Source organism: Anneissia japonica, unplaced genomic scaffold (genome assembly GCF_011630105.1).
Source record: "Anneissia japonica isolate Jap-2015-1 unplaced genomic scaffold, ASM1163010v1 scaffold750_len1593409_cov174, whole genome shotgun sequence".
Taxonomy (NCBI): Eukaryota; Metazoa; Echinodermata; class Crinoidea; order Comatulida; family Comatulidae; genus Anneissia; species Anneissia japonica.
In genome coordinates, this window is record NW_022756705.1 from 1,356,445 (window position 1) to 1,382,922 (window position 26,478).

General features: G+C 34.6%; 1 protein-coding gene across 1 annotated transcript; it reads left to right on the forward strand.

The window, feature by feature from the left end:
- The first annotated feature begins 2,323 nt into the window (after positions 1–2,323).
- Positions 2,324–21,618, forward strand: LOC117124342 (DNA-directed RNA polymerase II subunit RPB2). The gene is made up of 22 exons (XM_033270550.1): positions 2,324–2,484; positions 2,839–3,059; positions 3,684–3,796; positions 5,787–6,165; positions 6,411–6,575; positions 7,079–7,275; positions 7,889–8,072; positions 8,393–8,515; positions 9,054–9,197; positions 9,288–9,427; positions 9,876–9,987; positions 12,029–12,183; positions 12,427–12,625; positions 14,553–14,818; positions 15,200–15,294; positions 15,551–15,672; positions 15,906–16,034; positions 16,494–16,583; positions 17,304–17,525; positions 18,504–18,664; positions 19,202–19,397; positions 20,138–21,618. The coding sequence occupies exons 1-22, from the start codon at positions 2,466–2,468 to the stop codon at positions 20,228–20,230; spliced, it is 3,525 nt and encodes a 1,174-aa protein (XP_033126441.1). The 5' UTR covers positions 2,324–2,465; the 3' UTR covers positions 20,231–21,618.
- Positions 21,619–26,478: the final 4,860 nt, after the last annotated feature.

The following is a 26,478-nucleotide window of genomic DNA, read 5'->3' on the forward strand; positions in this document are numbered from 1 at the left end:
TTTCACATATGGAGCAACGCTAATAGTTCTCGACGTATTGCACTCAACCTGCGACATGATATGGCGTTTTTAACGACAAAACAGGAGTCAGGAAGATAATAATAAACAGATAAACTCTGAACCGTCTTACGGTTATAGAAAACCATAAAAAAGAGGAATATATAATTAGGCATATACAGGTACATATCTTTATATATGTAATATAACTACTAATTGTAGTTCTGGGCGGTTCTGAGTGCAGTTCATTTATATCCGCATATGTAGGGCTGGCTTTAAGGAACAAACTAATGGAATCCATGATGGCTGCTCCTTCAATACTGTAATTAGAAAACAATAGTTTTAGAACATTATGGGAATTCGAATCCCATTAGAAGCAAGCAATTTATACATATACTCTTTTAATACATGAACAGCGCTAGTTCTCGAATACTGCACTGCGACATGATATGGCTTCATCTTAAGCGTTTTAAACGCCAGGACAGGAATCTTCAAGAAGATAATAGACAGATATACCCTGAATCATCTTTAAGTAATATAGAAAATCATGTAAAATATTGAACGTTAAGAACATAATCATATCTCTAAGAATTTATATGTAATCACTAATTGTTGTATTTCTACAAAATAATGGAATCCATGCATGAATAATAGAATGTTTCTTGGTTTTACAGGTACATATACACTGTATATGCACTTAAGTGCAATTAATTAAATTGCACTTAAGTTAAGTTAAGCACTTCTTCAGTGAGAATTTAATTCAGTGTTATAACCCGGATCTGTGTGCTTTGTTGGCATACTGTGTAGGCTATTTCCAATGAAGGGTGATTTATTTAGTATTACAATTGTATACACAAACATTTAAAAAATACTTGCTCAAATAACTACCCATCAAAAACTTTCCTGAAATAAAGGATGGTATGGGAGGTAAGTAGACAGCAACGACAAAAGCGATAAACTTTAAATAGAATAGGCAATAATGAATTAAAGATTAGTAAAACGAAAAACATTTTTGTTGTTTTTTTGGAGCTGATATATATGGAACATGTACGGTTTGCATTGTAGTGATACACAGGCATTGCAGTATTATAATTGTGAGGTTATGGGAAACACAGATAGGCATTACAGTATCATAATTTGAGATTATGAAAAGTAAAATATTGTACTATATATTTAGCACCTTTGGTCTTAAAACACAATGTCTATCTTGTTCAGATTATCATTTATTTTTTGGAAATTGTGATATTTGAACCATATAAAGTTTTATCATGAAGTTTTATTACAGTATATAGGCCTATTGCCACAGTAATAGAATAATAACAAAATTTGAACACAGTATTGACTAATTTTATACTAAGTCAACGTTTAGTGTGATAGGCCGGTATGCCTACTTAACTTTTTGTTTTTGGCATTGTTTTATTCATAGCTTTGAACAAGCAAAAATGTGAAACCTACAAATGCAATAAGCACCTTGAAAATAGAGTTTATAAAAACGGGCGGACCTGGTTTCACATTTGGGGGTGGGGGTGTCAAATTTTTTTCATAAAAACTCCAAAAAGAAAGGGGGTCCTCCTCTTTGAAAATTTTTATTCCTAGATGGCGGGAAATTCTGAGGTGTCTTTTAATGGCTTTTAAGTTCTTAAAATTCAAGGTTTTTCCCTCTTGAAAACGGCCAAACTTTCTCACTACCGTATTATTACAGTAAATATGTGTGTATATATGTACATAAAAATTTGAGTTGCATACGTATTCTTCTTTTCATGAACTGATGGACCCCAAAGAGGAAAGAGGGTCCGGGTGTCCTCCCCCGGGAAAGTGTTGAAAATTTCGATCCCTAGGTAGCAGGAAATTAGCTTTCCCGACTTCTGAGCTGTCTTTAAATTCTTGAAATTTTAAGGTTTTCTTGAAAACGGTCAGGTAAACTTTCTCATTCTTATTACAGTAAATACTAGTAGGCCTATTATGTGTGTATATAAAGTACATCGCATACATATTCTTCTTTCCATTAATCGATGAACCACAAAGAGGAAGGGACCCCTCCTCCCCCCCCCCCCAAGAAAAAAAACCCAAAATATTATATGCCTAGCGGTTATTGACCGCTGGTTAAATTCAGATTAAAGTTTTTCTTTTTCTTCTGAGGTCAAAATTAAGCTAAATTATGCTAATTTTTTTCTAAAATCATGCCAGCACATATGTTCGATGCTAAATGGGTCTAAATTATGCCAAAAAGCAAAATTATGCTAGGTCTGGTCACTATGGCACAGTATCTAGTTAGGATGTTAGGATCTAGAATTTATAAATTGCGCCCTCAATAATACCCAGGGAAAACCGACAGTGCATTTAGCGCTGGAGTCAGCATTAAGTGTTGCTTATTGAATCTCTTTACATCTTCTTTCTGGAACCTATTTTAGACTGACTTTCCAGCTTTACCGGTTTACCGATTAAACAAGGAACACCTCTAGTTAGATATGTATGATCCCGAAGAAGGTAATTTTGCTAAATCGTTTGTTTTTGAAGTAGTACTCTCAGAACGGACTGTTCCCGGTCTCCTGACCTAACTAATAGAATACTAGGCTTGGGCCCCGATTGAACTAGCTAGGCCTAGCCTATCTACTACTAAGGCCTAGGTAGACTAGAGAGGCTTAGGCTACTGCTGAAATGGTTGTTGGCCAACAAAACTGGTGACATTCCTAGGCTCAGCCTAGCCTAGGCTAGTCTAACTCTTCACTTGTTATCCATTATTGAAATAATGTGGCCATGAATTAATAATACTAATAATATAATATGCCAATCAGTGTTACTTCTATATTAAGCATTTTTTACTACCTTTTTCCAACCCAGAATATGAAGAAGATGATTCTGATGAAATCACACCAGACCTGTGGCAGGAAGCCTGCTGGATTGTCATCAGCTCTTATTTTGATGAGAAAGGTTTGGTACGACAGCAGTTGGATTCCTTTGATGAATTCATCCAGATGTCTGTGCAGCGAATTGTTGAAGATGCTCCGGCAATTGAACTGCAAGCTGAATCGCAGCACACATCAGTAGAAGATGAAGTTCCTGTAAGCTTTGGCATATTCTAGAGACACCTTTCTTAGTCTTTTTATCGTGTCCATAGAAACCTTCAACGTTTGCAGATAAGACTGTAAAGGCAGGCCCCAGAAAAGACCTGCACTGGTCTAGTCTAGGCATGATGACAATGGTGGTGGTAGAATTTACCCAGAGCCACGATGAAGACGCTCCTACCATGACTCCACCTCGTCTCGTTTTGCCATGTTTGGTTTGGAGAGAAATTCATTTCAAAGCTGTCAGGCTTTTGTATTTCAATGTACCTGTCATTATTATTCTGTGTCAAATTGATAATAAATAAGTAAATGAATATTGCTCTGATACAAATCTAAAGTTTTGATTGGTGGAGCTGGCTTGACTCTAACCTTAACCTTAAGTCTTGCTATCTTAATGCAATATGGCACATTAGCTGAACAATATCAATTTCCTACCTTGTTTGTATACATGAATGGAGCAGGAATACTGTAGCTAGTGATGTCAATCGACCTTTTGTTTTTGTTTTTTAATAACTTGTTCATACATTAATATAAATTTATAGTTGCCTTTTTCTACTTTTATTTTTGAACTTATTGCCAAGCATATTGAAAGTTTATCAACTTATCTTTTTATTTGAATAGAACCGTTATCTGTTGAAGTTTGAACAGATTTACCTCTCCAAGCCAACATTTTGGGAGAAGGATGGTGCACCAAGTCCCATGATGCCGAACCAAGCTCGACTGAGAAACTTAACGTATGTGCCCTTTTTTAACATTTATTGTTATAATGATTAAATCATCATCATTATTCTTTATTTCAGACTTTACATCCATAGTTAAACATTGTCAACTTAACTAATGATAATATAAATACAAGGGGAAAATAAACCCCACATGATCCTTAGAAATTATGGATTAACATAAAGAAGTTCGTTCCATCTTTTTGAGAGCCTAGAACTCTAAAAAAATCCATTTACAGAACGAACTAAAGGGTTCACACAAGTGGAAAATTGCTTTAAAAAGCTAAAGATTGATTTTCTCCTAAATTCTTGGAAAGATAATAAATTATTATTAACAAATAGTGCATTAGCACTACAGTATCTTGGTTGGCGTAACAGTTTTCTTAAAATAATGTTATAACATACTCTCAGTGTGTTCATAGATGAAAGCCTATACATAGACCAGAGCGTAGAACAATAAAAACTCATACAGAAAGAACGAAATATATACATTTGACTTAATCACTGCACTTGCTAAATTTTCTACAGATTACATTTCCACGTATACTCAGTGATCTAACTTGTCTTTTGATATCAAGCTCATCATTGAGGTCACATCATATTATGTGACCAAGATATGATACAAAAATATTTGAGGTTTTTGTTATTGAGATATGTTTTGGGCGTACTACAAGACTTCATACTTTTAGGGATAAACCTCATACACACTGATTTCTTGTCATTGTATATAATATCATGCCCATTGGCATAAATTTCACATAGTTGCACAAGATGCTGCAACCCGTCCATCGACGGAGCCACCAAAACCATGTCATCGGCGTAACTTAAATGATTGAATTTCATTTCAGCATATTCACATCCATATTACTAAGAATAATATTAAGGTCATTCATATACTTTAGATATTATATAGGAAAGGAGGCAAGACTCCACCTTGCCTCACTCCATTTGAAACTTTAAACACTTTGGAGGTATTAAGACCCATCGGAGGTATTAAGACCCATCGGACTGAGAACCTCTGCTTATCATACCATTCACGTATGATTCTAACAACAAATAAAGGAACGTTTTTCTTAATCAGTTTGTCAAAAAGTGACCAGTGGTTCACACGGTCAAAAGCTTTACTCGAATCTAAAAAACAAGTATAAACTGGGCTACCATGCCATTGATAATATTCAATAATTTGTTTAAGAACAAAAATGCACGTCTCAGTGGAGTGATTGGGCTTAAAAGCAAGCTGATGATAGTCAGTTTCAAGATTATCTTTACAGAAATCGACCACTATGAGCTCGAACAGTTTGGACAACACAGAGGCTAATGCAATTGGACGATAGTTATTTGTTGACGTGACGTCACCTAACTTATTCTTTACAATCGGAATAAAGACAACTTCAACAAAGTCATTAACAATGTACCCATGCACAAGCATAGCGTTAAAAGAGAAACTTAATAAAACATTAATTTTTCCACCAGCATACTTAAGATATTAAATATATTTAGATTGCCTAATAAAACATATGAAGCCAACAGATGCACTGAAGCTTTCTAAATTATATGATGAGTAATTTCATCTATTATGGCCAATTCAAACATAAGCCTATTTTCATTCATAAATACAATTTCACTTGTAAGGTAATAACAATAATTTGAAACAAGTATTGTGTCTTTTATAAAAGCTAAGCCACAATTACCCAAGGAGTTTGTCGGATTTACAGGGGTCCCAAGTCGCCGGAACTCACTGGAGTCAGGTCATCCTCCCATACTCTCGCAAAATTAACACATCTCCGTAAATTCATAATTTTGCATGCCTTTGCTGCTTTATTTTTCATGGAAATCAGTGCTGATGGGTATAACTATGTACAGCAAAATAAGATTAAATGTGTTAAAAAGCTCATTAACCAGATTAGTGGTCTGGGTCCCCAAATATTTCAAAATTACAAAAAATGGGCATCATCTTCCAACTTTAGAACCCTGAATCTATAAAATGTTTGTTTGGTGTCTGTAGGTATTCAGCTCCACTTTATGTTGACATCACCAAGACGGTCATCAAAGAAGGGGAAGAACCACAAGAAACACAACATCAAAAGACATATATTGGAATGATTCCAATCATGTTGCGATCTACGTACTGTTTGTTAAGTGGACTAACAGATCGTGATTTAACAGAGTTGAATGAATGTCCCCTTGACCCTGGTGGTTACTTTATTATCAACGGTTCAGAGAAAGTACTCATTGCCCAGGAAAAAATGGCAACCAATTCTGTGTACGTATTCAAGAAGAAAGATAGCAAATATGCCTACACATCTGAGATTCGATCATGTTTAGAAAATTCTTCACGTCCAACAAGCACCCTTTGGGTTCATATGATGGCTAAGGGAGGACAGGTAAGAAAATCATTCATTATATTTTAATAAAAATACTTCCTGATAATAATAATAAAACTGATAAAATATTTTTTTTTATAATAATTTGATAATAATTTTATAATAAATATGCATTTTTTTATAGTGCATAATAAGCTTCTATATATGCAGATGTTATTTCATAGCAAATGACCCAAATAAAAACTAAAAATTATTATGACCATAAAACAAAATAATTATATACAAATGATTTGTCTCATTTCCAGGGTTCTCGTAAGAGTGCGATAGGTCAGAGGATTGTGTCAGTATTACCGTACATTCGCCAAGAAATCCCAATCATGATTGTGTTCCGTGCACTTGGCTTTGTGTCGGACAGGGACATCCTGGAGCACATTATATATGATTTTGACGACCCTGAGATGATGGAGATGGTAAGATTAGGCTTAGAATACACCCTCTTTAATCATCATGGAAATGCTGTGTGAACTAATAGGCTTCCTACCGGCTAAATAACCAACTATTGTTTTTAACTATGTAATATGACTTATTGGCTATGTTCTCACACAGCAGCTAACGGTTAGCAGGATCCGGATCGTGCTAACCGTTAGCTACCGTGCGTCCATGCTAGAAAATCCCGATCCGGATACCAACAATATGATGATCGAATCACTGGCCAATAAGAAACTGGAAATTGTAAACGCGTACGTGTGATTGGTTGATGATAGAAACGCCCTCAACTTGCTAACCGATAGCGCTTGCTAACCGTTAGCGTATACCGATCGGGCGTTCTCACGCAGGTGCTGACGGTTAGCCCTAACGGTTAGTTCCCGATCCGGATACTAGGGCTCTCGTGAGAACCAGGCTAATATTGACTAATTGTGACTTGGTTGTTATTGCCGACTGACTAGTAACTGTTATCTTAATCTACCTACAGGTTAAACCTTCTCTTGATGAAGCGTTTGTTATTCAAGAACAGAATGTTGCCCTCAACTTCATTGGGGCAAGAGGGGCCAGACCTGGAGTAACTAAAGACAAACGAGTAAAATATGCCAAAGAAATTCTACAGAAGGAAATGCTGCCTCATGTGGGTATAGCCGAGTTCTGTGAAACCAAGAAAGCATACTTCCTTGGGTAAGGATGTCAGTCATTCTGAAAAGACCAGATGAAAAGAAAGATGTTATTAGTTAAGCTGGGAATTATACCAAAGAGTAGAACTGCAAGAGACGCACCTGCCTTGATTTTGCATGCACGCACGCGATGAAACCAAAAATGTAGTGCCACAAGATAGGGCGTGCCCTATTATAATTCAAATAGAGTTTGAAACTCGAACATGCATTCTATAGACACAGCACACGTTTGATGCAAACACCTTTTATTTTCTTTTGAAGGACGCCCTCTAGTTTGTGGTAAGATTGCTTTTCAGTGAAACCCAAAGAGTCAGACCTCTTGCAGTTCTATACTCTTTGATTATACCCACAGTCTGAATGTTTACTTTTGTAAAATTTTGTCCAGATTATCTTATTTTCTTTAACAAACAACTGTTGTATGCCCATATATAGACATGATGTGCCTATATATGGTCATGATGTGATGTCATCATGACCATATTTAGACATGACACATTGTTAAATAAAATATGATGTGATGTCATCATAACCATATTTAGACTTGTCACATTGTTAAATAAAATTTGATAGTCTGGACAGGGCTTTATATTACTTGTTTTTTTGGTTTTTTCCTTCAGGTACTGTGTGCACAGGTTGCTGCTTGCATCGGTAGGCAGACGAGAATGTGATGATAGGGATCATTATGGTAACAAGAGGTTGGACTTAGCTGGTCCTCTTCTAGCATTCCTGTTCCGGGCACTCTTCAAAAATTTGATGAAGGAAGTCAGAATTTATGCACAGAAGTTTATTGACAAAGGAAAGGTTTGTGGGATGTTAGAATTATATATGGTACAGATGTAAAAGAAAATAATCAGGTGGAATACATTGATTGAAAGGTATAAAATTTAAGAACAAGGGTGTAGTGGGCGGGGCCACCAAGACTTTGTTCATGGCCCTTGGCCCACCCTTATTAACTCACTTTTCCATACTTAAAATTCACTCATATTATTAGAGTTTACCAATGTTATCACCCATCCACCCTTAAAATGTCTATCACTCACCCTTAGTTTTCTACAGCTACAACCCTGTAAAAACTGAAGTTAACATGAGTGAATTATAATGAACATTTATTATACCCATAGGATTTTAACATGGAGTTGGCTATTAAGACCAGAATTGTAACAGATGGTTTGAAGTACTCGTTGGCCACAGGTAACTGGGGAGATCAGAAGAAAGCTCATCAAGCCAGGGCCGGTGTGTCACAGGTAAAGTATCCAATTCTTATCACTCCAAATCGAAAATGTTCACAAAAGTGCATATAGTATATTCTGACATTAAGCAAACGTATCATGATAGAAATGAGATTAGGTACCAGGGTTCTTACTAGCATGTCACGGTGCTAGTCGGCAAAAGCAGGGGACCTACACCCCACGTGGCAAGTGCAAAGGCAGGCGTTCCAGGCCCGAAAACTTCAAATGCTGTCGTCAGCTCAACAAGGCCACACTATCACAAACAATGCTAGGCCTAGCCTAAACACTGTAGGCATAGGACCTAGTCTAGCCATATTTAGAATAGTATTACAACCAAGCTTAATGACTAGCGAATGAAAATAAAATTATTTTATATCTGCATTGTGAAAGTCTCATTTTACTGCAACCCAAATTGAAATACTGCTTTAAACAGTTGGTTTCCCTTAATCTGATTGGTTAAGAGTGTTTTAACTACTGATGCTGATTTCTAAATATCTTGTTTTTGGCTATTTCTAAATGTTTTTATGCTTATCAAACTATCATTCATTTCTAGGTGTTGAACAGACTGACATTTGTATCTACCTTATCTCACTTGCGTCGTCTTAACTCACCTATTGGTAGAGATGGTAAACTTGCTCGTCCTAGGCAGCTTCACAACACCCATTGGGGTATGATATGTCCTGCTGAAACCCCTGAGGTGAGTGATAATGCTATGATACTCCAACAGAGGTAACTAATCAAAAGCATATATTATGCTATAATGATTCCATATTTTTTTTCTTTTAAGGGTCATGCCGTAGGCCTTGTCAAGAACCTAGCTCTGATGGCCTACATCTCTGTAGGGTCACAACCTAGCCCTATCTTAGAGTTTTTGGAAGAGTGGAGCATGGAGAATTTAGAGGAGATAGCACCTGCTGCTATCAATGAGTGAGTTCATCATGTAACCCTTACATTATACAGTAGTTATAAATAGAAACAGAGGCAGATGAGCATAAAACATATAATAGCAACTGGGATATAAAGCTAATTTGTTTGCATGCTCAATATAAGTAATTGCTCTGTCGTTAAATTAAATTGATATTACTGTGTGTCTTACATACAGTACATGTGACATGTGACAGACATTAACCAGTAAAATATTTTCATCAAGGAAATATTAGATTTAAATAAGGCTACTCATTGCATCACAGCCTGTCAGAAGACAGAATTCTCTTGATGTATTTTGGTTTCCATTCTACAAGGGCAGCAGTGTGCAGAATACAGTAGTAAATTTGTACATTGTTGTAGGATGAAAATTAAAAGAACTCAAATTCCTAAAATGATTAGCATCATAGCTGGTCTTATTGATAGTGTTATGTGATGCTTGTTGTTACAGAGCGACTAAGATCTTTGTGAATGGTTGCTGGGTTGGTATCCATCGAGATCCTGATCAGCTGATGAATACTTTGAGGAAACTGAGGAGACAAATGGATATCATTGTTTCAGAGGTATGGTCTCATACATACATAGATTCAGTGGGCAGCAATTCTGGGGTTCCCCCTAATTTGTTGAAAATACTGTACAAAGAAATGAGAAAAGAGTTGTCATAGCCACAGAATTTTGTACTTCATCTCCAACCATGGTGTAGCTGAAATGGTATAGACCTTCCATTTTTAGAAGTCTCCCCCTGGCCTTTCTATTTTGAATTCCTGGATCCGCCACTGTCATATTTTCAAAGGTAGTGATTGTGGGTGAGAAATAGACAAAATAATACAGTCGACTCCGCCTAAGTCGAATCTAATGGGACTGGCATAAAAAGATCGAGTTATACAGATTTCGACTTGCAAATTAAAAAAAAAAAAAAATTAACATCGAACAATGTGTACTCAATGCCCACAAAATCAAATTTCACGCAAAACCGAACATTTTTTTAAGTCCCAAAATCATTCCTATTCTTCTTTTAATAAAATACTTTCCTAAAAACATAAACTCCCTATTCTGAATCTTGGACGATTTGTCCAATTCAGGATGGTAACACTCACTTGAAAAACCAGACGATAGTTAAATAGACACAGTTTAACGACAAGCATACCACACGCTGTTAAAACGAGACGCTTGGCTGTACTTGCATTGCCATGGAGATTATCTGTTGATTAACACGACACGCCAGTAGATGTTTTGTTGGTTAATTATGAAGTAAAATTAAGGTACGCATTACAATGTTTTAATTAGTGTATATTCTTGCTTTTAATCCTTAAAAAACATTTGGAATCAATCTGAAATAAAGATGGAACTCGACAAAGCAAGTTCAGTGTAAATTGCAAATGCACCCCAAGATGCTATTCAAAATATGTTGCTAAATTTATTACGGAGGAAATTTGTAGAGAATAAAATCTAATTTGTTAGGTTTATTTAGATTTGACTCTAAGATAATACCATGAGGGTTTCTTATTTGTTTTTTGCTTTGTTTTTATAAATTTGTTTAACAAAACATTTTTGATTACACCAAACTTTTTACTGTCGCGCACTATGAAACTTTGGGCGAACTGACGTCATCACAGCCGAAGCATATGTCTAGTGCAAAGCATCCCACGAAAATGGACCAATTGGCGGGCAGGCAGAGTTTTTGGGGGTGCGACCTATTCTGTTTACAACTAGACTGCCGACCAGCATTACCCAGCGAAGAATGTGTGCTTGGAAAAACATAATCAGACCTAAAGAAATGCACGCAAAAACTATATAAAAATTGCATCAATTTTATTGGTAATAATTAAATTTGCTGAGCAGTACAGCAAAACAACAGGTACTGTACGTATTATTAAATAATGTGTTGAATTTGCGTAGGCTTGGCTTGGCCTAGGCCTAGTCTAAAGAATCCAGGGCTTTGATAAATTAATTAAATAGCTAGGCCCAGACTACAACAATCTTGTTCAAAATGCGTACAAGTTCTATAAACTGAACTGGACGAAAAACTGAACATTGGAGCCGGTCCGTAGGGGTATCTGTATTGTGAGAGAAGACTACAACTTAAGACATACGATCGTGTGAGCCAAGTTCCACATTGCGCTGTCCGAGATGTTAGTTTTGACTTGGCTAACTTGTTGTCGTACAACAAGGATTGAACTTTGTATTTTCCCATGGCTGTGTATTTTCCCACGTGTGCTACAAAATTTGGAACTTCGACTTGTGTGGTTGAAATTACTTTAAAATCGGCCTATCCAGACCGGAAAATTCCGTCGATATAGCCGAAATTTGACTTATAAAAATTTGAATTAAACAAACAATTTACACAGTAATATATAGGAAAGAATTGGGACTTTTTTAAAAATTCGACTGACGAGAATTTTTGATTTAAACAAATTCGACTTTGGCAGACTCGACTGTAGTAGAATGTGAGATTTTTTTTTTTGTTAACAATACATTTAAGAATATTTGTCATTGTTTATGACTATTAATATTGTTATTTCAGATGAGAAATTATTTCCAAGGTTTTTAATTTGAAAAAAATCTTCTTGGATGACTGCAATGAATTTCTGCTTTTTTTTCTAGGTGTCTATGGTGCGAGACATTCGAGAAAGAGAAATTAGAATCTACACAGATGCTGGCAGAATATGTCGCCCTTTGTTGATCGTAGAAAACCAAAAATTACTTTTAAAGAAACGGCACATTGAACAACTAAAGGAAAGAGAGTACAATAATTACAGGTAAAGCACTTGATGGTTTGGATCATAGGAAATAATAGCTAGTCTTAATATATTATTATTAATTTTTGATATGATATCATACATTTAACATTGTGTATATGGTATGAGCACTCGTCTGATACAATCTACTTTTGATTGAAGTCTGATCGGATAATTATTGACAATAATGTGTCATACATGCCTCGTTGTGTTGCAATCGCCATTGCCAAAGTTTAATAATAATGTGATTTCTTTCTGGTATAGTTGGCAAGATCTTGTTGCCAGTGGAGTTGTGGAGTACATAGACACAAACGAAGAGGAGACAATTATGCTTGCAATGAGTCCAGACGATCTACGTGAAAAAGGTCTTGGTTACTGTTCCACATACACACATTGCGAAATTCATCCTTCCATGATGCTGGGCGTGTGTGCATCCATCATCCCGTTCCCTGATCACAACCAGGTGAGGGCGCTGCCGTAGGGTTAAGTAAAATATTTATTAAGAATCCGAAAACAAAACACATTTCTATAATAAATTGAACACAAGTTAAATACATAATATATCATTGAGTTGACTTATTAAGTTGATATTATCTATTGTTACTTTTGGTAGTGTTATTTATGTACAGTCGAGTTCGCCTAAGTCGAATCTAATGGGACTGGCATAAAAAGTTCGAGTTATAGAGATTTTGACTTGCACATTTTCGAAAAAAAAATATTAACATAGAACAATACTATGTGTACTCAATGCCCACAAAATCGAATTTCACGCAAAACCGAACATTTTCCCAAACTCATTCCTATTCTTCTTTTTAATAAAATACTTTTCGAAAACATGAACTCCCTATTCCAAATCTCGGACGATTTGTCAAATTTAGGACGGTAACACTCACTCGAAAAACCAGACGATAGTTTAATAGACATCGTTTAACGACAAGCATACCAGACGCTGTGAAAACGAGACGCTTAGCTATACTCGCATTGCCATGGAGATTATCTGTTGATTAACACGACACACCAGTAGACGTTTTCTTGGTTAATTATGAAGTGAAATTTACGCATTCCAATGTTCCAATTCTTGCTTTTAATCCTTAAAAACCATTTGGAATCAACCTGCAATAAAGAGGGAACTCAACAAAGCAAGTTTCTACTGGTTATTCTTTTCAGTAGACGTCTAATTCAAATTCGTTAGATTCGTCGGTGTAAATTTCAAATGCACCACATTCATTCTTTAAACTCAAGACGCTTTTCAAAACATGTTAATAATTTAATTACGGAGGAAATTTGTAGAGAATAAAATATAATTTGTTAAGTTTATTTAGATTTGAATCTAAAATATACCATGAGTGTTTCTTATTTGTTTTTTGTTTTGTTTTATAAATTTGTTTAATTAAAACGTTCTTGATTACACCGAGCTTGTTACTGTCACGCACTATAAAACTTTGGGCGATCTGATGTCATCACAGCCGAAGCACATGTCTAGTCTGCAAAACACCCCACGAAAATGGACCAATTGCCGGACAGGAAGATTTTTTGAGGGCGCGACCTGTTCTGTTTCCAACTAGACTGCCGACCAGCAAGTGGCATTGCCCAACGAAGAATGTGTGCTTGGAAAAACATAATCAGACCTAAAGAAATGCATGCAAAAACAATATAAAAGTCGCATCAGTTTCATTGGTAATAATTAAATTTGCTGAGCAGTACAGCAAAACAACAGGTACTGTACGTATTACTGTATTAAATAATGTGTTGAATTTGCTTAGGCTAGGCAGTCAAAAGAATCCAGGGCTTTTATAAATTAATTAAAAAGCTAGGCCCTGACTACAACAATCTTGTTCGAAATGGGTTCAGTACAAGTTTTACAAATTAAACTGGATGAAAAACTGAACATTGGAGCCGGTCCGGAGCGGTGTCTGTATTGTGAGAGTAGACTGCAACTTACGCATATGATCATGTGAGCCAAGTTCCACAGCGCGCTGTCTGAGATGTTAGTTTGACATGGCTAACTTGTTGCCGTACAACAAGGATTGAACTTCATATTTTCCCACGGCTGTGTATTTTTTCCCACGTGCGCTACTAAATTTGGAACTTCGACTTGTGTGGTTGAAATTACTTTAAATCAGCCTATCCGGACAGGAAAATTCCGTCGATGCAGACGAAATTCGACTTATAAAATTTCGAATTAAACAAACAATTTACACAGTAATACATAGGAAAGAATTGGGACTTTTTAAAAATTCGACTGACGCGAATTTTCGACTTAAACAGAGTCGACTTTGGCAGACTCGTCTGTATTATGAAATTTTCCCATTATTTATTTGTTTTATATGATTCTTGTGTTGAGGTGAAAATTACGATAGGAATTTAGATAATTTTGTTTTCTTCTGTAGTCTCCCCGTAACACATACCAGTCTGCTATGGGTAAGCAGGCTATGGGAGTTTACATCACCAACTTCCATGTTCGCATGGACACACTAGCCCACGTGCTGTACTATCCACAAAAACCCCTGGTCACCACACGTTCCATGGAGTATCTGCGTTTCCGTGAGTTGCCAGCAGGCATCAACTCAATCGTTGCCATCGCCTCTTACACAGGGTACAACCAGGAAGATTCCGTCATCTTGAATGCAGGTGCTATTGACAGGGGATTTTTCAGGTTGGTAGACATAAAGATTATATAAGGTGTTATTAGTAATAATAGGAAGGATGGAATTTATTTTAACTTCCATAATTACTATTCATATGTTTTTTATGTGTGCTTTCTACAATTTTTCGAAGTGTTTCTACATCTTTTAAATTATTAATCCTGGGTGGTAGTGTAAATAGTAATTGTTTGTGAAGGGGGATCAGGTTGTTTGATAGAGTAACTGGTAAGGTGGTTCTTGATGACTACGTGTATTGTAGTAAAAAAAATTATCTTATTCGTTTTAAAGTGCTTTGTTTTGAGAAGCATGTATCAAAATATCTTTAGTAAATAGTATCCTAATAACAGCCTAACTTTCCAACTGCAACTTATTTTCTTGTCTGTGTTCTTTAGGTCCGTTTTCTACCGTTCCTATCGGGATTCTGAATCGAAGAAAGGCTTAGATCAGGAAGAGCTTTTTGAGAAACCCTCCAGAGAAACTTGCCAAGGTTTGTTATCTCTGAACTACTAGTGGAGCTTTAGTGTAGTTGTTAAAATGCTTGACTTCTATCATTGGGTTCAAACAGCTGTAAGCCTCATTTTTGTTTGTAATGTATCCAAGCCCTGTAAAAGAACTTGATGCAGAAGAGAAGTAAATTCACCCTATGTCTGCAAAATCCATTTGCCCCGTCTAAATGATGAGAAATATGTTTCCATTGTCCTTTTTTTTAACTTCTATATGTTGTTGCTTTTTTATGTGTACAGGGATGCGTCCAGCTGTGTACGACAAATTGGACGATGACGGCATCATTGCACCGGGGTCGCGAGTATCTGGCGATGATGTTCTCATTGGAAAAACAGTCACACTTCCAGAAGTTGATGATGAAGTAAGATCTATTCTGATTTTGGTAAAACATTTGTCTAAGAACTTATTGCCATTGCATGCTAATTTAATATTGTGGTAGTTAATATATTTTTTTTAATCAGTTACTTTTTTCATCCGGTGGAGTTTTAGATTATCATTGATCCTTGTTGTCTTAATGTAGCGGCAATATAGTTTTGTAGCACAGTCAAATAATGGTTTTTTCTCCACCATACTATATATTTGCTCTCCTTACAGCTAGAGAGCTCGGTCCGCCGTCATCAGAAGCGCGATGTTAGTACGTTCATGAGACGTAGTGAGACCGGTATTATTGACAAAGTCATGATCAGCATCAACAATGATGGTTACAAGTTTTGTAAGATCAAGGTCAGTAGTAGTGAAATCAACCTTCATTCAAAATTACAAAAAGTTTTTCTATATGCTGGTACTGGTAGCAATCTGCTGCAGACATCTTGTCTCAATTGGCTCAAGTTTCTTCAGATTTTGTTTGTGGCTATATCTTTACCAGCGTCATCTTGTTCCTGGTTATCCAAATATGCCTGGTGTGTTATAGTTCAATACTGTAGATTTGTTCCTACATGAAGAAACTCATAAGAATATTTCATCATGAGCACTCTCTTCCAGAAACATGCAATACATTTATATTTTTTAAAGCAATAAGAATAAAAGCAACAAGATAAAAGTAACAAAAATGTTTCAACAAGTAAAGGAATTTAGGATAAAAATGATAAAGGAATGTTAACACTTATCAACATTCTTATTGTTGTCAATGACCATGTGAGTTCTAAAGAGAGAATGAAATATGTGTTCTTTTCTGTTTGATAGGTACGATCTGTACGTGTTCCACAAATCGGTGACAAGTTTGCCAGTCGTCACGGTCAGAAGGGAACATGCGGAATAAAATATAGAATGGAGGTATGCAACTAAACTACACAAACAATACATACCTAATTTAATGAATGTATTTCTCGATTTATCATTAAGTTTAAGTTTACTGAATGTTACTCTTATAAAAGTAAATATTATTGTTAATAGTTCAGTATAACCATACATATATAATATAGTATATAATATTAATTTTGATGATATTTATTAAGATCTTAAAAAACTTAAAAATTAATAATGTATGTGGTTTGTGGACTCCTGTCTGCATGTCGTGGTAAAAATCAAGCATATGAGGCCTGTCGTGGCGCAGTGGTTAAGTTGTTGCACTGGCCAGTATTGAGTAAATGAGCTCTAAGGTATGGGAGCTCAAAAAATTTCCTAAAAATCCAAACTTGTTTTTCACTATAGATTAACAGTTTTATGTTATATTGATCATGTCCCAAAGTATTAGTTCTGGAAACAGTCAACAAATCGTTTATGTAACGTTATATTGATTGTTAATTCTATTAAAGAATGTATTCACAAAATCATGTTTATCTTGACACTAAGAGTGCTGTATTTTCACTTTACAATAACTGAAATGTCCAATTTCAATTAATGACCACTCATTTTAAAGATTACATACTCAGGTATCTGAAAATATTAATAACTTGAATTTCAATTTTTGCTACAACTTAGCCATTTTGCCACAACATGCCTCATACTTGTTTTGTTAATGTGATTTCAATTTTATTTATATTTTTAATACAGGACATGCCATTTACATGTGAAGGTATCACTCCAGACATCATCATCAACCCTCACGCCATCCCCAGTCGTATGACCATCGGTCATTTAATTGAGTGTCTTCAAGGGAAGGTGTCGGCCAATAAAGGAGAAATTGGCGATGCCACACCTTTTAATGACTCAGTCAATGTACAGAAGATCTCCACCCTCTTGAATGAGTATGGATACCATCTCAGAGGCTATGAGGTAGGGGTGCCATGCCAGCTTATTGTCCTACATGGGAAATAAAAGCTGTTATATATAATGAGTTTCAATGTAAATAATAAAAGACAAGCCATACAAATATTATAATAACCTTTGTATAAATATTTATAAGCTAATAGGTAGGCTTTACTAGCTTACTGTTGTATGTGGGAAATAAAAGCTGTTTATTACTACAGTGTTAATACTAGAACACAAGCCATACAATAACGATCAAAACATTTCTATAAATATTCAGAGGCTATGAGGTAGATGAGCTTTACTAGCTTACTATTCTACGTGGGAAATAAAGCTGTTATGTATAATGAGCTACAGTGTAAATACTGGAACACAATCCATACAAATATGATCAAAAACCTTTTGTATACAATATTCAGAAGCTATAAGGAAGTTGAGCTTTACAAACTTACTATCCTACGTGGAAAGTAAAAGCTGTAATGGAACATAAGCCATACAAATATTATCAAAAACCTTTTGTATAAAATATTCAGAAGCTATGAGGAAGATGAGCTTTACCTGTTTACTGTTCTACGTGGAAAATAACTCTCAAACATCTAACCCTCAAACACAGAACATAAACTATATAATAAATAAATCATAATCACATTACACAGAACTAGTAGATAAACAAGCCATCCCTAATATGTACTGGAAGCCCATTTCACATTATGGATAAATCTTGGTTTGAAAACACAAATTTACATCACCACTTGTTGACATAAGATGCCTAAAGTTGAGAAGATCAAAATACCTGCCATTAACCATTAAATTAGTGCTAAATTTTAATAATGTAATAATAATCTTTATTAGAACCTTCACTTTTAAAGCAGTGGCACACGATGATGGTGCGTTCATAAGAGTATAACATACAACATATAATCAAAAATATAATAACAAACGGTAACAAATAAATTCAAATGCAGTACAGAATTTTAAAAAAAATGTTTTAATTATTTTTGCTAGGTTATGCACTGCGGGTTTACTGGACGAAAGCTTGGTACTCAGATCTACCTCGGCCCTACCTACTATCAACGTCTGAAACATATGGTGGATGATAAGATTCATGCCAGGGCACGAGGACCTGTTCAGATTCTCAACAGGCAGCCCATGGAAGGACGATCTCGGTAAGGCCATACACATTTTCTATATAAAATCATCCTGAAATGAATTCATTTTATGACTATTTTAACCCGATATTGATCAATAGATAAAAGATTAAATATTAAAGAGAAATATTAAAAGTAATGAAAATAAGAATGACAAGAATCCTCATTATATTTTTGGCTCATGTTTTAAGATTTTTATCTGGAATTTAGGATAAACCTGCATTCCTCAGCATTTTTCAAAATATAAACATCCAGAGCTCTATTCTGTTAATTGTTCCTCATCCTTTTGAAAAATATAAACATCAAGAGCTCTATTCTGTTATTGGTTCCTTATCTTTGTTAAAAATATAAACATCCAGATCTCTATCATGTTATTGCTTGCAGCCTTTTAGGCTTATTTGTAGTTGTATTTAAAGACCACAGTTATGAAACACAATGATTTGCAAAAAAAAAGAGGTCTATTATTCTCCATCTTCCCAAACCCCCTTGCCCCACCCTACATGATCTTTTTCCACTGCCAATACTGCCATAGTAATTTTTTGTTCTTTTTTTCAGCGATGGTGGCTTGCGTTTTGGTGAGATGGAGCGTGATTGTCAGATTGCGCATGGTGCTGCTAATTTCTTACGTGAACGTCTGTTCTTTGCATCCGACCCCTACCGTGTCCATGTGTGCAATTTATGTGGCCTGATTGCCATCGCTAACCTTAAAAACAACACATTTGAATGCAAAGGCTGCAAGAACAAAACACAAGTAAGAATAACAATTATTCAATACTAATTTATTTCTGATTTTGTATTATTTTTGTAAATGTAACTTTGTAACAAGTTTATCACTGTTCAGTATACAATATATAATATTCCATAAAACCTTTGATAGAAGACATAGACGTCTTCCTTTTTTAGAATCTTGGTATTGGTCTCTTTTCAAGTTATTTTTGCAAACTTAGAATTGAAGCTTCTTTTCAAAATGAATACTACAAATTTTCGAATTGCTACTATGCAACATTTTTCATCCATGAAATTCAAAATTCTGTTTAATATTTTTTTAAATTTTAACCATGCTAGTACAATGCTAGTTCTTACATTTATACTGATGTTAACTTTGATTATGGTGATACTGACACACTATCATCATAATCAAAGTTAAAATCGGTATGACTGTAAGAGAACTAACTATCTTGTAAAAACGCCAATATTACCTTGCTTGAAAGCACAAGGCTTCTTTTCGAGATTACTTTTGCAAACTGAAGAGGGGGCTTTTCGAGATGGGCTTCTTCTCGAGATTAAGTCCATCGGGCTTCTCTTTTAATTTTTACGATAATAGGAGATAATAATTTTTCAGGATATCCAATGTTTTCATTTAAGTTTTTATTATATTATAAACAATGTGTGTGATACTTGAAATTTAATACTCCTCATACTGGAAAGCACTGTTGTCAAATTCCTCAATCAATGCAATTATTATTTATACTTTCGATGATTACATTTCAGATATCGCAGATTTTAATTCCATACGCCTGCAAGCTGCTCTTCCAAGAACTCATGTCGATGTCGATAGCAGCGAGACTAATGGTCTGTCAGTAATAATGTTACCGTGGGAACTCATGTGAATGTCTACTGTATATGTGCAAGGTTAATGGTCTGTCAGTAATAGATTGAGCTGATCGTGGTAACTTGTGTTAAATGCTGCAACATGAAACCATCTGTCAGTGATAATGTTCAGTTTGTGGTAACATATCCTACATACAATACTATTCTTGTGGTGAGAAGACTTACTCAACCACATTGAATGCTTGTAGCGCTACCTGATTTAGCAGTATATTCAGATATACAAAGCAAGTAACGGCCCACATCCCCGTGTAATTTATGAGGCAAAATTTATGAGAAAAAAGATTAAGTTAAGGATTACAGCATTAGGAGAAAATAAGTCAAATAATTAATTAAAAATATTTGTTTTTGTGGATATAATCCTTTTTTTTTTCTTTTGGTAAAGTTTCAGCCTTAACATCATATGAATATTCTAGTGATTTCTTGTGTTAATATGTTAACCAGGATGCAGAAACTCATTATTAATGTTAGCAGAATAATTTCAGATATGAATCCATTTCATCATCATTTGTAAGTTAGATTTGTGCCAATCAGTCATATCAATCAATTATGCTACTCTGGCCGTGCATGTATCAAAAAGACCTTCATTTAAAATATTTTTTTGATAAAGTTCAGCCTTAACATCATATATGAATGTACTAGTGATTTCTTGTGTTAATATGTTAACCAGGATGCAGAAACTCATTATTATAGTTAACAGAATATTTTCAGATATGAATCCATTTCATCATCATTTGTAAGTTACATTGGTGCCAATCAGTCATATCAATCAATTATGCTACTCTGGTCGTGCATGTATCAAAAAGACCTATACTTAATATTTTTTTTTATAAAGGTTCAGCCTTTACATCATATATGAATGTACTAGTAATTTCTTGTGTTTATATGTTAACCAGGATGCAGTAACACATTTATTAGTGTTAACAGAATTAATTAATTCAGATATGAATTCCATTTTATCATCACTTGTAATTTGCATTGATGTCAATATATCAGTCATATATCAGTTAATTATGCTACTCTGGCCATCCATGTATCAAAAACACTAAGTAGACTTATGTTTAAAATATTTTTATATTACTTAATTCTAATGCAGAGAAGGGGAGAAACTGACAAAACCCACTAACTTGCATACAATTGTATTTTGTACGTTTAATACTCATACACAGTTTTTGATTTGTGAACAAGTTATTAATAAATTGGCTTAAAGCCAACATGGTCGAGGATAGTTCGCAGTGGTTTGACATACTGTACCTTACTTACTTTTGACCTACCATAATAATAATAATTTCTTTAAACCATTAAAGGTTGAGCAAATTGTTTGTAAATATTTTCGTAAATAAATGAATCACCTTTGTTTAAAATGCTGTCTGATCCTTTTTTTGCTGTAATAGATACTAAAAACACAAGATAAAACTCCCACATAGCATAAGCGGATGTACTGTACATCATACCTTTTCCGCATCCCCCGTCGTACGCTGTCCCCTTCTCTTTCTGACTGATGTCAATTTACACATAGGTCGGGAGATAGACAAACTTATGTTACACAGTAATCGTGCAATTCGTTATACAGTTTTTATCTGGAAAATTCTATCTTACATTTCTTGTATCTGGTAATAGTAGGAGGTGTAGGAACACAGAAATAGAAACCATCTCAACACGCTTCTCAGAAACTGCTAAACAAAAACCAAATTTCAGAGGTTAAAATTTTTGTTTTCTAGACGCCCCAAAGTAACCTCTGAGGTGTTTTGGGCGATGAATTTTTTCTTGTTTTTTTCTTTTTAACTTTCCAAAAGTGGGGGCCGTGGGCCCAGCCTCACCCTGAATCTGTCCCTGATTATAATTAACTATAATAAATGGAATGATTGTGCTAGAGTGAATGTGAATTGGATGTTATTCTTTTTTGTTTTGTTGTAATAATACCAAATGTGATATGACTATGAGTGACGATTAGCATGATGATAAATAATTGTAATGATACCAATTGTAATTATTTCATATTTTTAAATTTGGCTCGTTATTTGTATAATTTTGAACCACATTTACAGTATTTATTGATACAGTAATGATAATGATGAGAATGATGTTGTCGACGATTACGATGATGATGATAATAATGACGAGGCTTTTCGGCCAATTATAGCATTATGGTACCCAAGGATCATGAAATACCAAAATTGTGAGTTTGAATTTACAGTACCCAACGTACAGAGAAGATATTTCAACATGGCGGTATTAAAATAGGAATTTGTACCTCCATGATTCGATGACAAATAGAGTAATCATGGAGATACTTATGCCCTGGAGAAATAGACTACCTTTCTTCACAAGTAAAGTTAATAGCGTCGGATCATTTGAAGCTATTTTTTTAATAGTTGTTTAGACTACGTACTCTATATATAACGACATTGCTTTCTGAGTACATGCTGTCTATGAAAACATAATTTCAAAAGCAATTGAAATATTTGCACGCATGTTTTTGTTTTAATTGTATAGAGATTTTCTTTACTGCAAGCCTGGTTAGTGCTCATTTGTTGTTTTTGTAGGCTTATCATCGGATGGTCAGCATAAATAGATGATTTCTCAAAATTGTAAAAAAAAAATGGAGGGAAAAACAAAATTACATTCAAATTTTAAGTCTGAGAGTGGCATTTCTGGCTTTCTAGAGGTAGGCTAACATAATCGTAAATTTCCTTACCTCAGCCCAAACCATGGTGGGGCTGAGTTGGTAGGACTATATACCCTCCATATGTCAAAGTTTCTCCGTGGGACCCTCTATTTCAAATTCCTGGATCTGCCACTGATTTCAGTTACAACAGGCCTAATATTCTGAATAGCCTCCTCACTGAATTCATAAGTTAGTATTGACAAACGTTACTTCCTTCAGGTATTTGGAAACTACTGATCCGGTGTCAGAGTACTCACACAACAATCTTTAAAATACGTAATTTCCAAAGCAATTTAAATATTTTTATTTAATTATATCTGTAAACCGCAAGCGTGAATAGCGCTCAATTATAGTTGTCTGTAATTTATATCTTTCCCCACAAGTGTGAACAGCCTTATACATTTTCAAAAGTGTTCTTTCATTAGTTAGGTTGCAGTTACAGTGATTTAGCTTACTTTTATGTTCCTGCCTGCTCCCTGAGTTAAAGTCATTGTGTCGTTTATGTTATTAAATGAGTACCCCGTTGTTTGGTGCCAAGGTAACATGTTTTTGACAGATTTTTGTAAACTTCCTTCAAAAGCTATTTTTTCAAGTATTTTTTTTATCGTCGGTTAATCAGTATAAATATCTTTTGACCTATTTTATGTCATGAATAGGCCTACATTTTAAATCTACTCTTCTGCGAGCAGGATTATTATTTTTTTAAATATTGACGTCACTCTTTTAAACTTTTAGTTCAACAATAAATAAAAATGTACATGTCTATTGCTCTCTTCGGGGGATAAGTTTAGATATTTCATGACAAACTACTCGGTGGTGGCTCAAACATTTTTGCCGATGGGGGTGGCTCCGAAAGGGGGTCCGAACCAATGGGCCGACTAGCCTCTAACAAGGTCCATGAACAAAAGTCCCTGGAGTGTTCATGGGGAGAGTTTTTATAGCTTAGTATGGTCTAAAAATGTGCTTTTATACCACAATATTAGGGATTGCCAATCAACTGTGATTTACATCATGATCATCATGATGATTTTTATCATTGTAATATTCCCAATTGTGATATTTATATTTGTAACTGAATGAATTTTGATCCACATTTTGATCATGATGAGGATGATTATGACGACGACGACGATGAGGATGATGATGGTGAAGATAATGACGACGACTATGACTACGATGAGCATGATGATAAATAATGATACCAATTGTAATTATTTCATAATTTTAAATTTAGCTCGTTATTTGTATAATTTCGACCCACATTTATTCATTGATAATGATAATGATGAGAATGCTGTTGACGACGATGAAGATGATGAACGTTTTTCAGCCGATTATAGCATTATGGTACCCAAGGATCATGAAAATAACTAATTATGAGTTTGAATTACCTTGTACGGTAAGAATGGCCCCGGTAAAAATGGCCCAGGAAAAGAATCTAACATCAAATAAATTGCCATTTAAATTTTACTTTTTGCAGGAATTACAATTCAATGATAAAATATTTTAAAAAGTCATGAATAACACTTTCTATTTTTTTCCCATTTAAATGTTAAAAAATAGCAACAACATAATCAATAAATCAACATAAATCATGCAATTATTAATACTAAAATAATTTATTTGTGGCCAATTTTACGGAAGTGGAATCACAATTTTCCAGAAATTCAATCCGGGTATTGGTAAACCCCACACAAACAATGGGTTGATATGAACATCAAATTATTATTTTTTTTATTAAGAAAAAGAGAGTTCTACAATCATAATTACAGGGTTTGGATGGGGTTTGCAGTGTGTTTCGAGGTTTGAGGTGTATTTTAACATTTTAACCAAAAAATAGGTTCTTATGAATATTTAATTTTCTTACTGATATACCAAGTGAGTCAATCACAATTGAATTGTTCGGTTGTCTACAGTGTGTTTTGGGAGGTTTGTGGGATTTAGCAATACCATTTAATCCTACCATAATTACCCTACCCTCACAATTACACGCTATTTAAATTCTTAGCATAATTGCCATATTTACATAACTAGGTATATATAGTATCTCAGTTTACATTATTTAGTATAGTTTTAGGCACTTAAATTTAGTTGACGGGGGAGTAAAAACCAAGTATGCAATTAAATAAGTTGCTTAAATAAATGTATTCCTAATTATTCAGTTTACTTTAAAAACAATATTTGATAACAAATACTTCTTTGAAGTAACTCTAACCAGAACATTTATTGCTAAGTTTGTGAGAAAGTAAGCCTCTCCCTTTTCCCATACATGAACTTGTGATTCGATCTCACAATTGATCCACATGCTTTAACTACTGTTTATTTGCATTGTTTATAGATGTAAAGTTATTTCATTTGATACTTAACAAAATTGAATTTTGTGGTTATCTATGAGTTGCATATTTTGGTAGTCGAAGTACTGTATGTATGTCATTCCTCTATTCAGTGGAATAACGTTTTTTATTTCTACTATCAAAAATGTTATTCAATGGCCATTGTTTTCTGATAATCTCTCAGTACATTATTTGCATCTGTTGTGTAACTGTATTTGTTAAAAAACAAATACTTTTAGAGATTTTTTTTTAAATCGAATAAATTGATCTTATTTTCAAAGGAAAAAATAAAACTTATTTATATTAAATTTACGGTTTTCACCTTTTTTTTTTTTTTAAATTTTATAATTGAGGGCCATTTTTTATTTATTGATTCAATTCTTGCTTATTACAGTACTTAAATATTTGAAGATTTAAAAATGAATTTTTTCATTGGGGCCATTTTTACTTAGACCATTTTTACCGGGGCCATTTTTTCCGGGGCCATTTTTTCCGGGGCCATTTTTTCCGGGGCCATTTTTTCCGGGGCCATTTTTTCCGGGGCCATTTTTTCCGGGGCCATTTTTTCCGGGGCCATTTTTGCCGGGGCCATTTTTACCTACATCCTTGAATTACAGTACCCAATGTAAAATGAAAATATTTCAACATGGCGGTATTAAAATAGGATTTTGTACCTCCATGATTTGATGACAACTAGAGTAATCATTTAGATATAGACTACCTTTCTCCACAAGCAAAGTTAATATCGTCGTCGAAGTTATTTTTAAAATTTTGTTTGACTATTCATCCATTGCTGTCTAAGTAACATGTTGTCTATGAAAACATAATTTCAAAAGCAATTGAAATCTTTGCATGTTTTTGTTTGTTTAGATATTTGTTTTACTGCAAGCCGGATTAGTGCCTAATTTGTTTTCTGTTATTTTTTCTGTACCAACAAGCCTGTGAACAGCCATATATTCTTTTGATGCATTTACATGTATTTCCAAGAGTTTCTAGTCCGATGCAGGGGCGGATCCAGCCCGGTAAGAAAGAAGGGGCGTGAATGTCCGAACTAAGTGAGAGTCTCAGGAAAGAGCCCCTAGTAGGGGTGCAAGGGAAGATTCTCCCTTAAACCTTCTAGCACCTTCATTAATTTGAGTTGATATTTGATTGATTTTTAATATTTAGCATGGTAATTTTCTGATAAGCTTTACAAAACAATTATTTACAAAAAAATAGAGGGG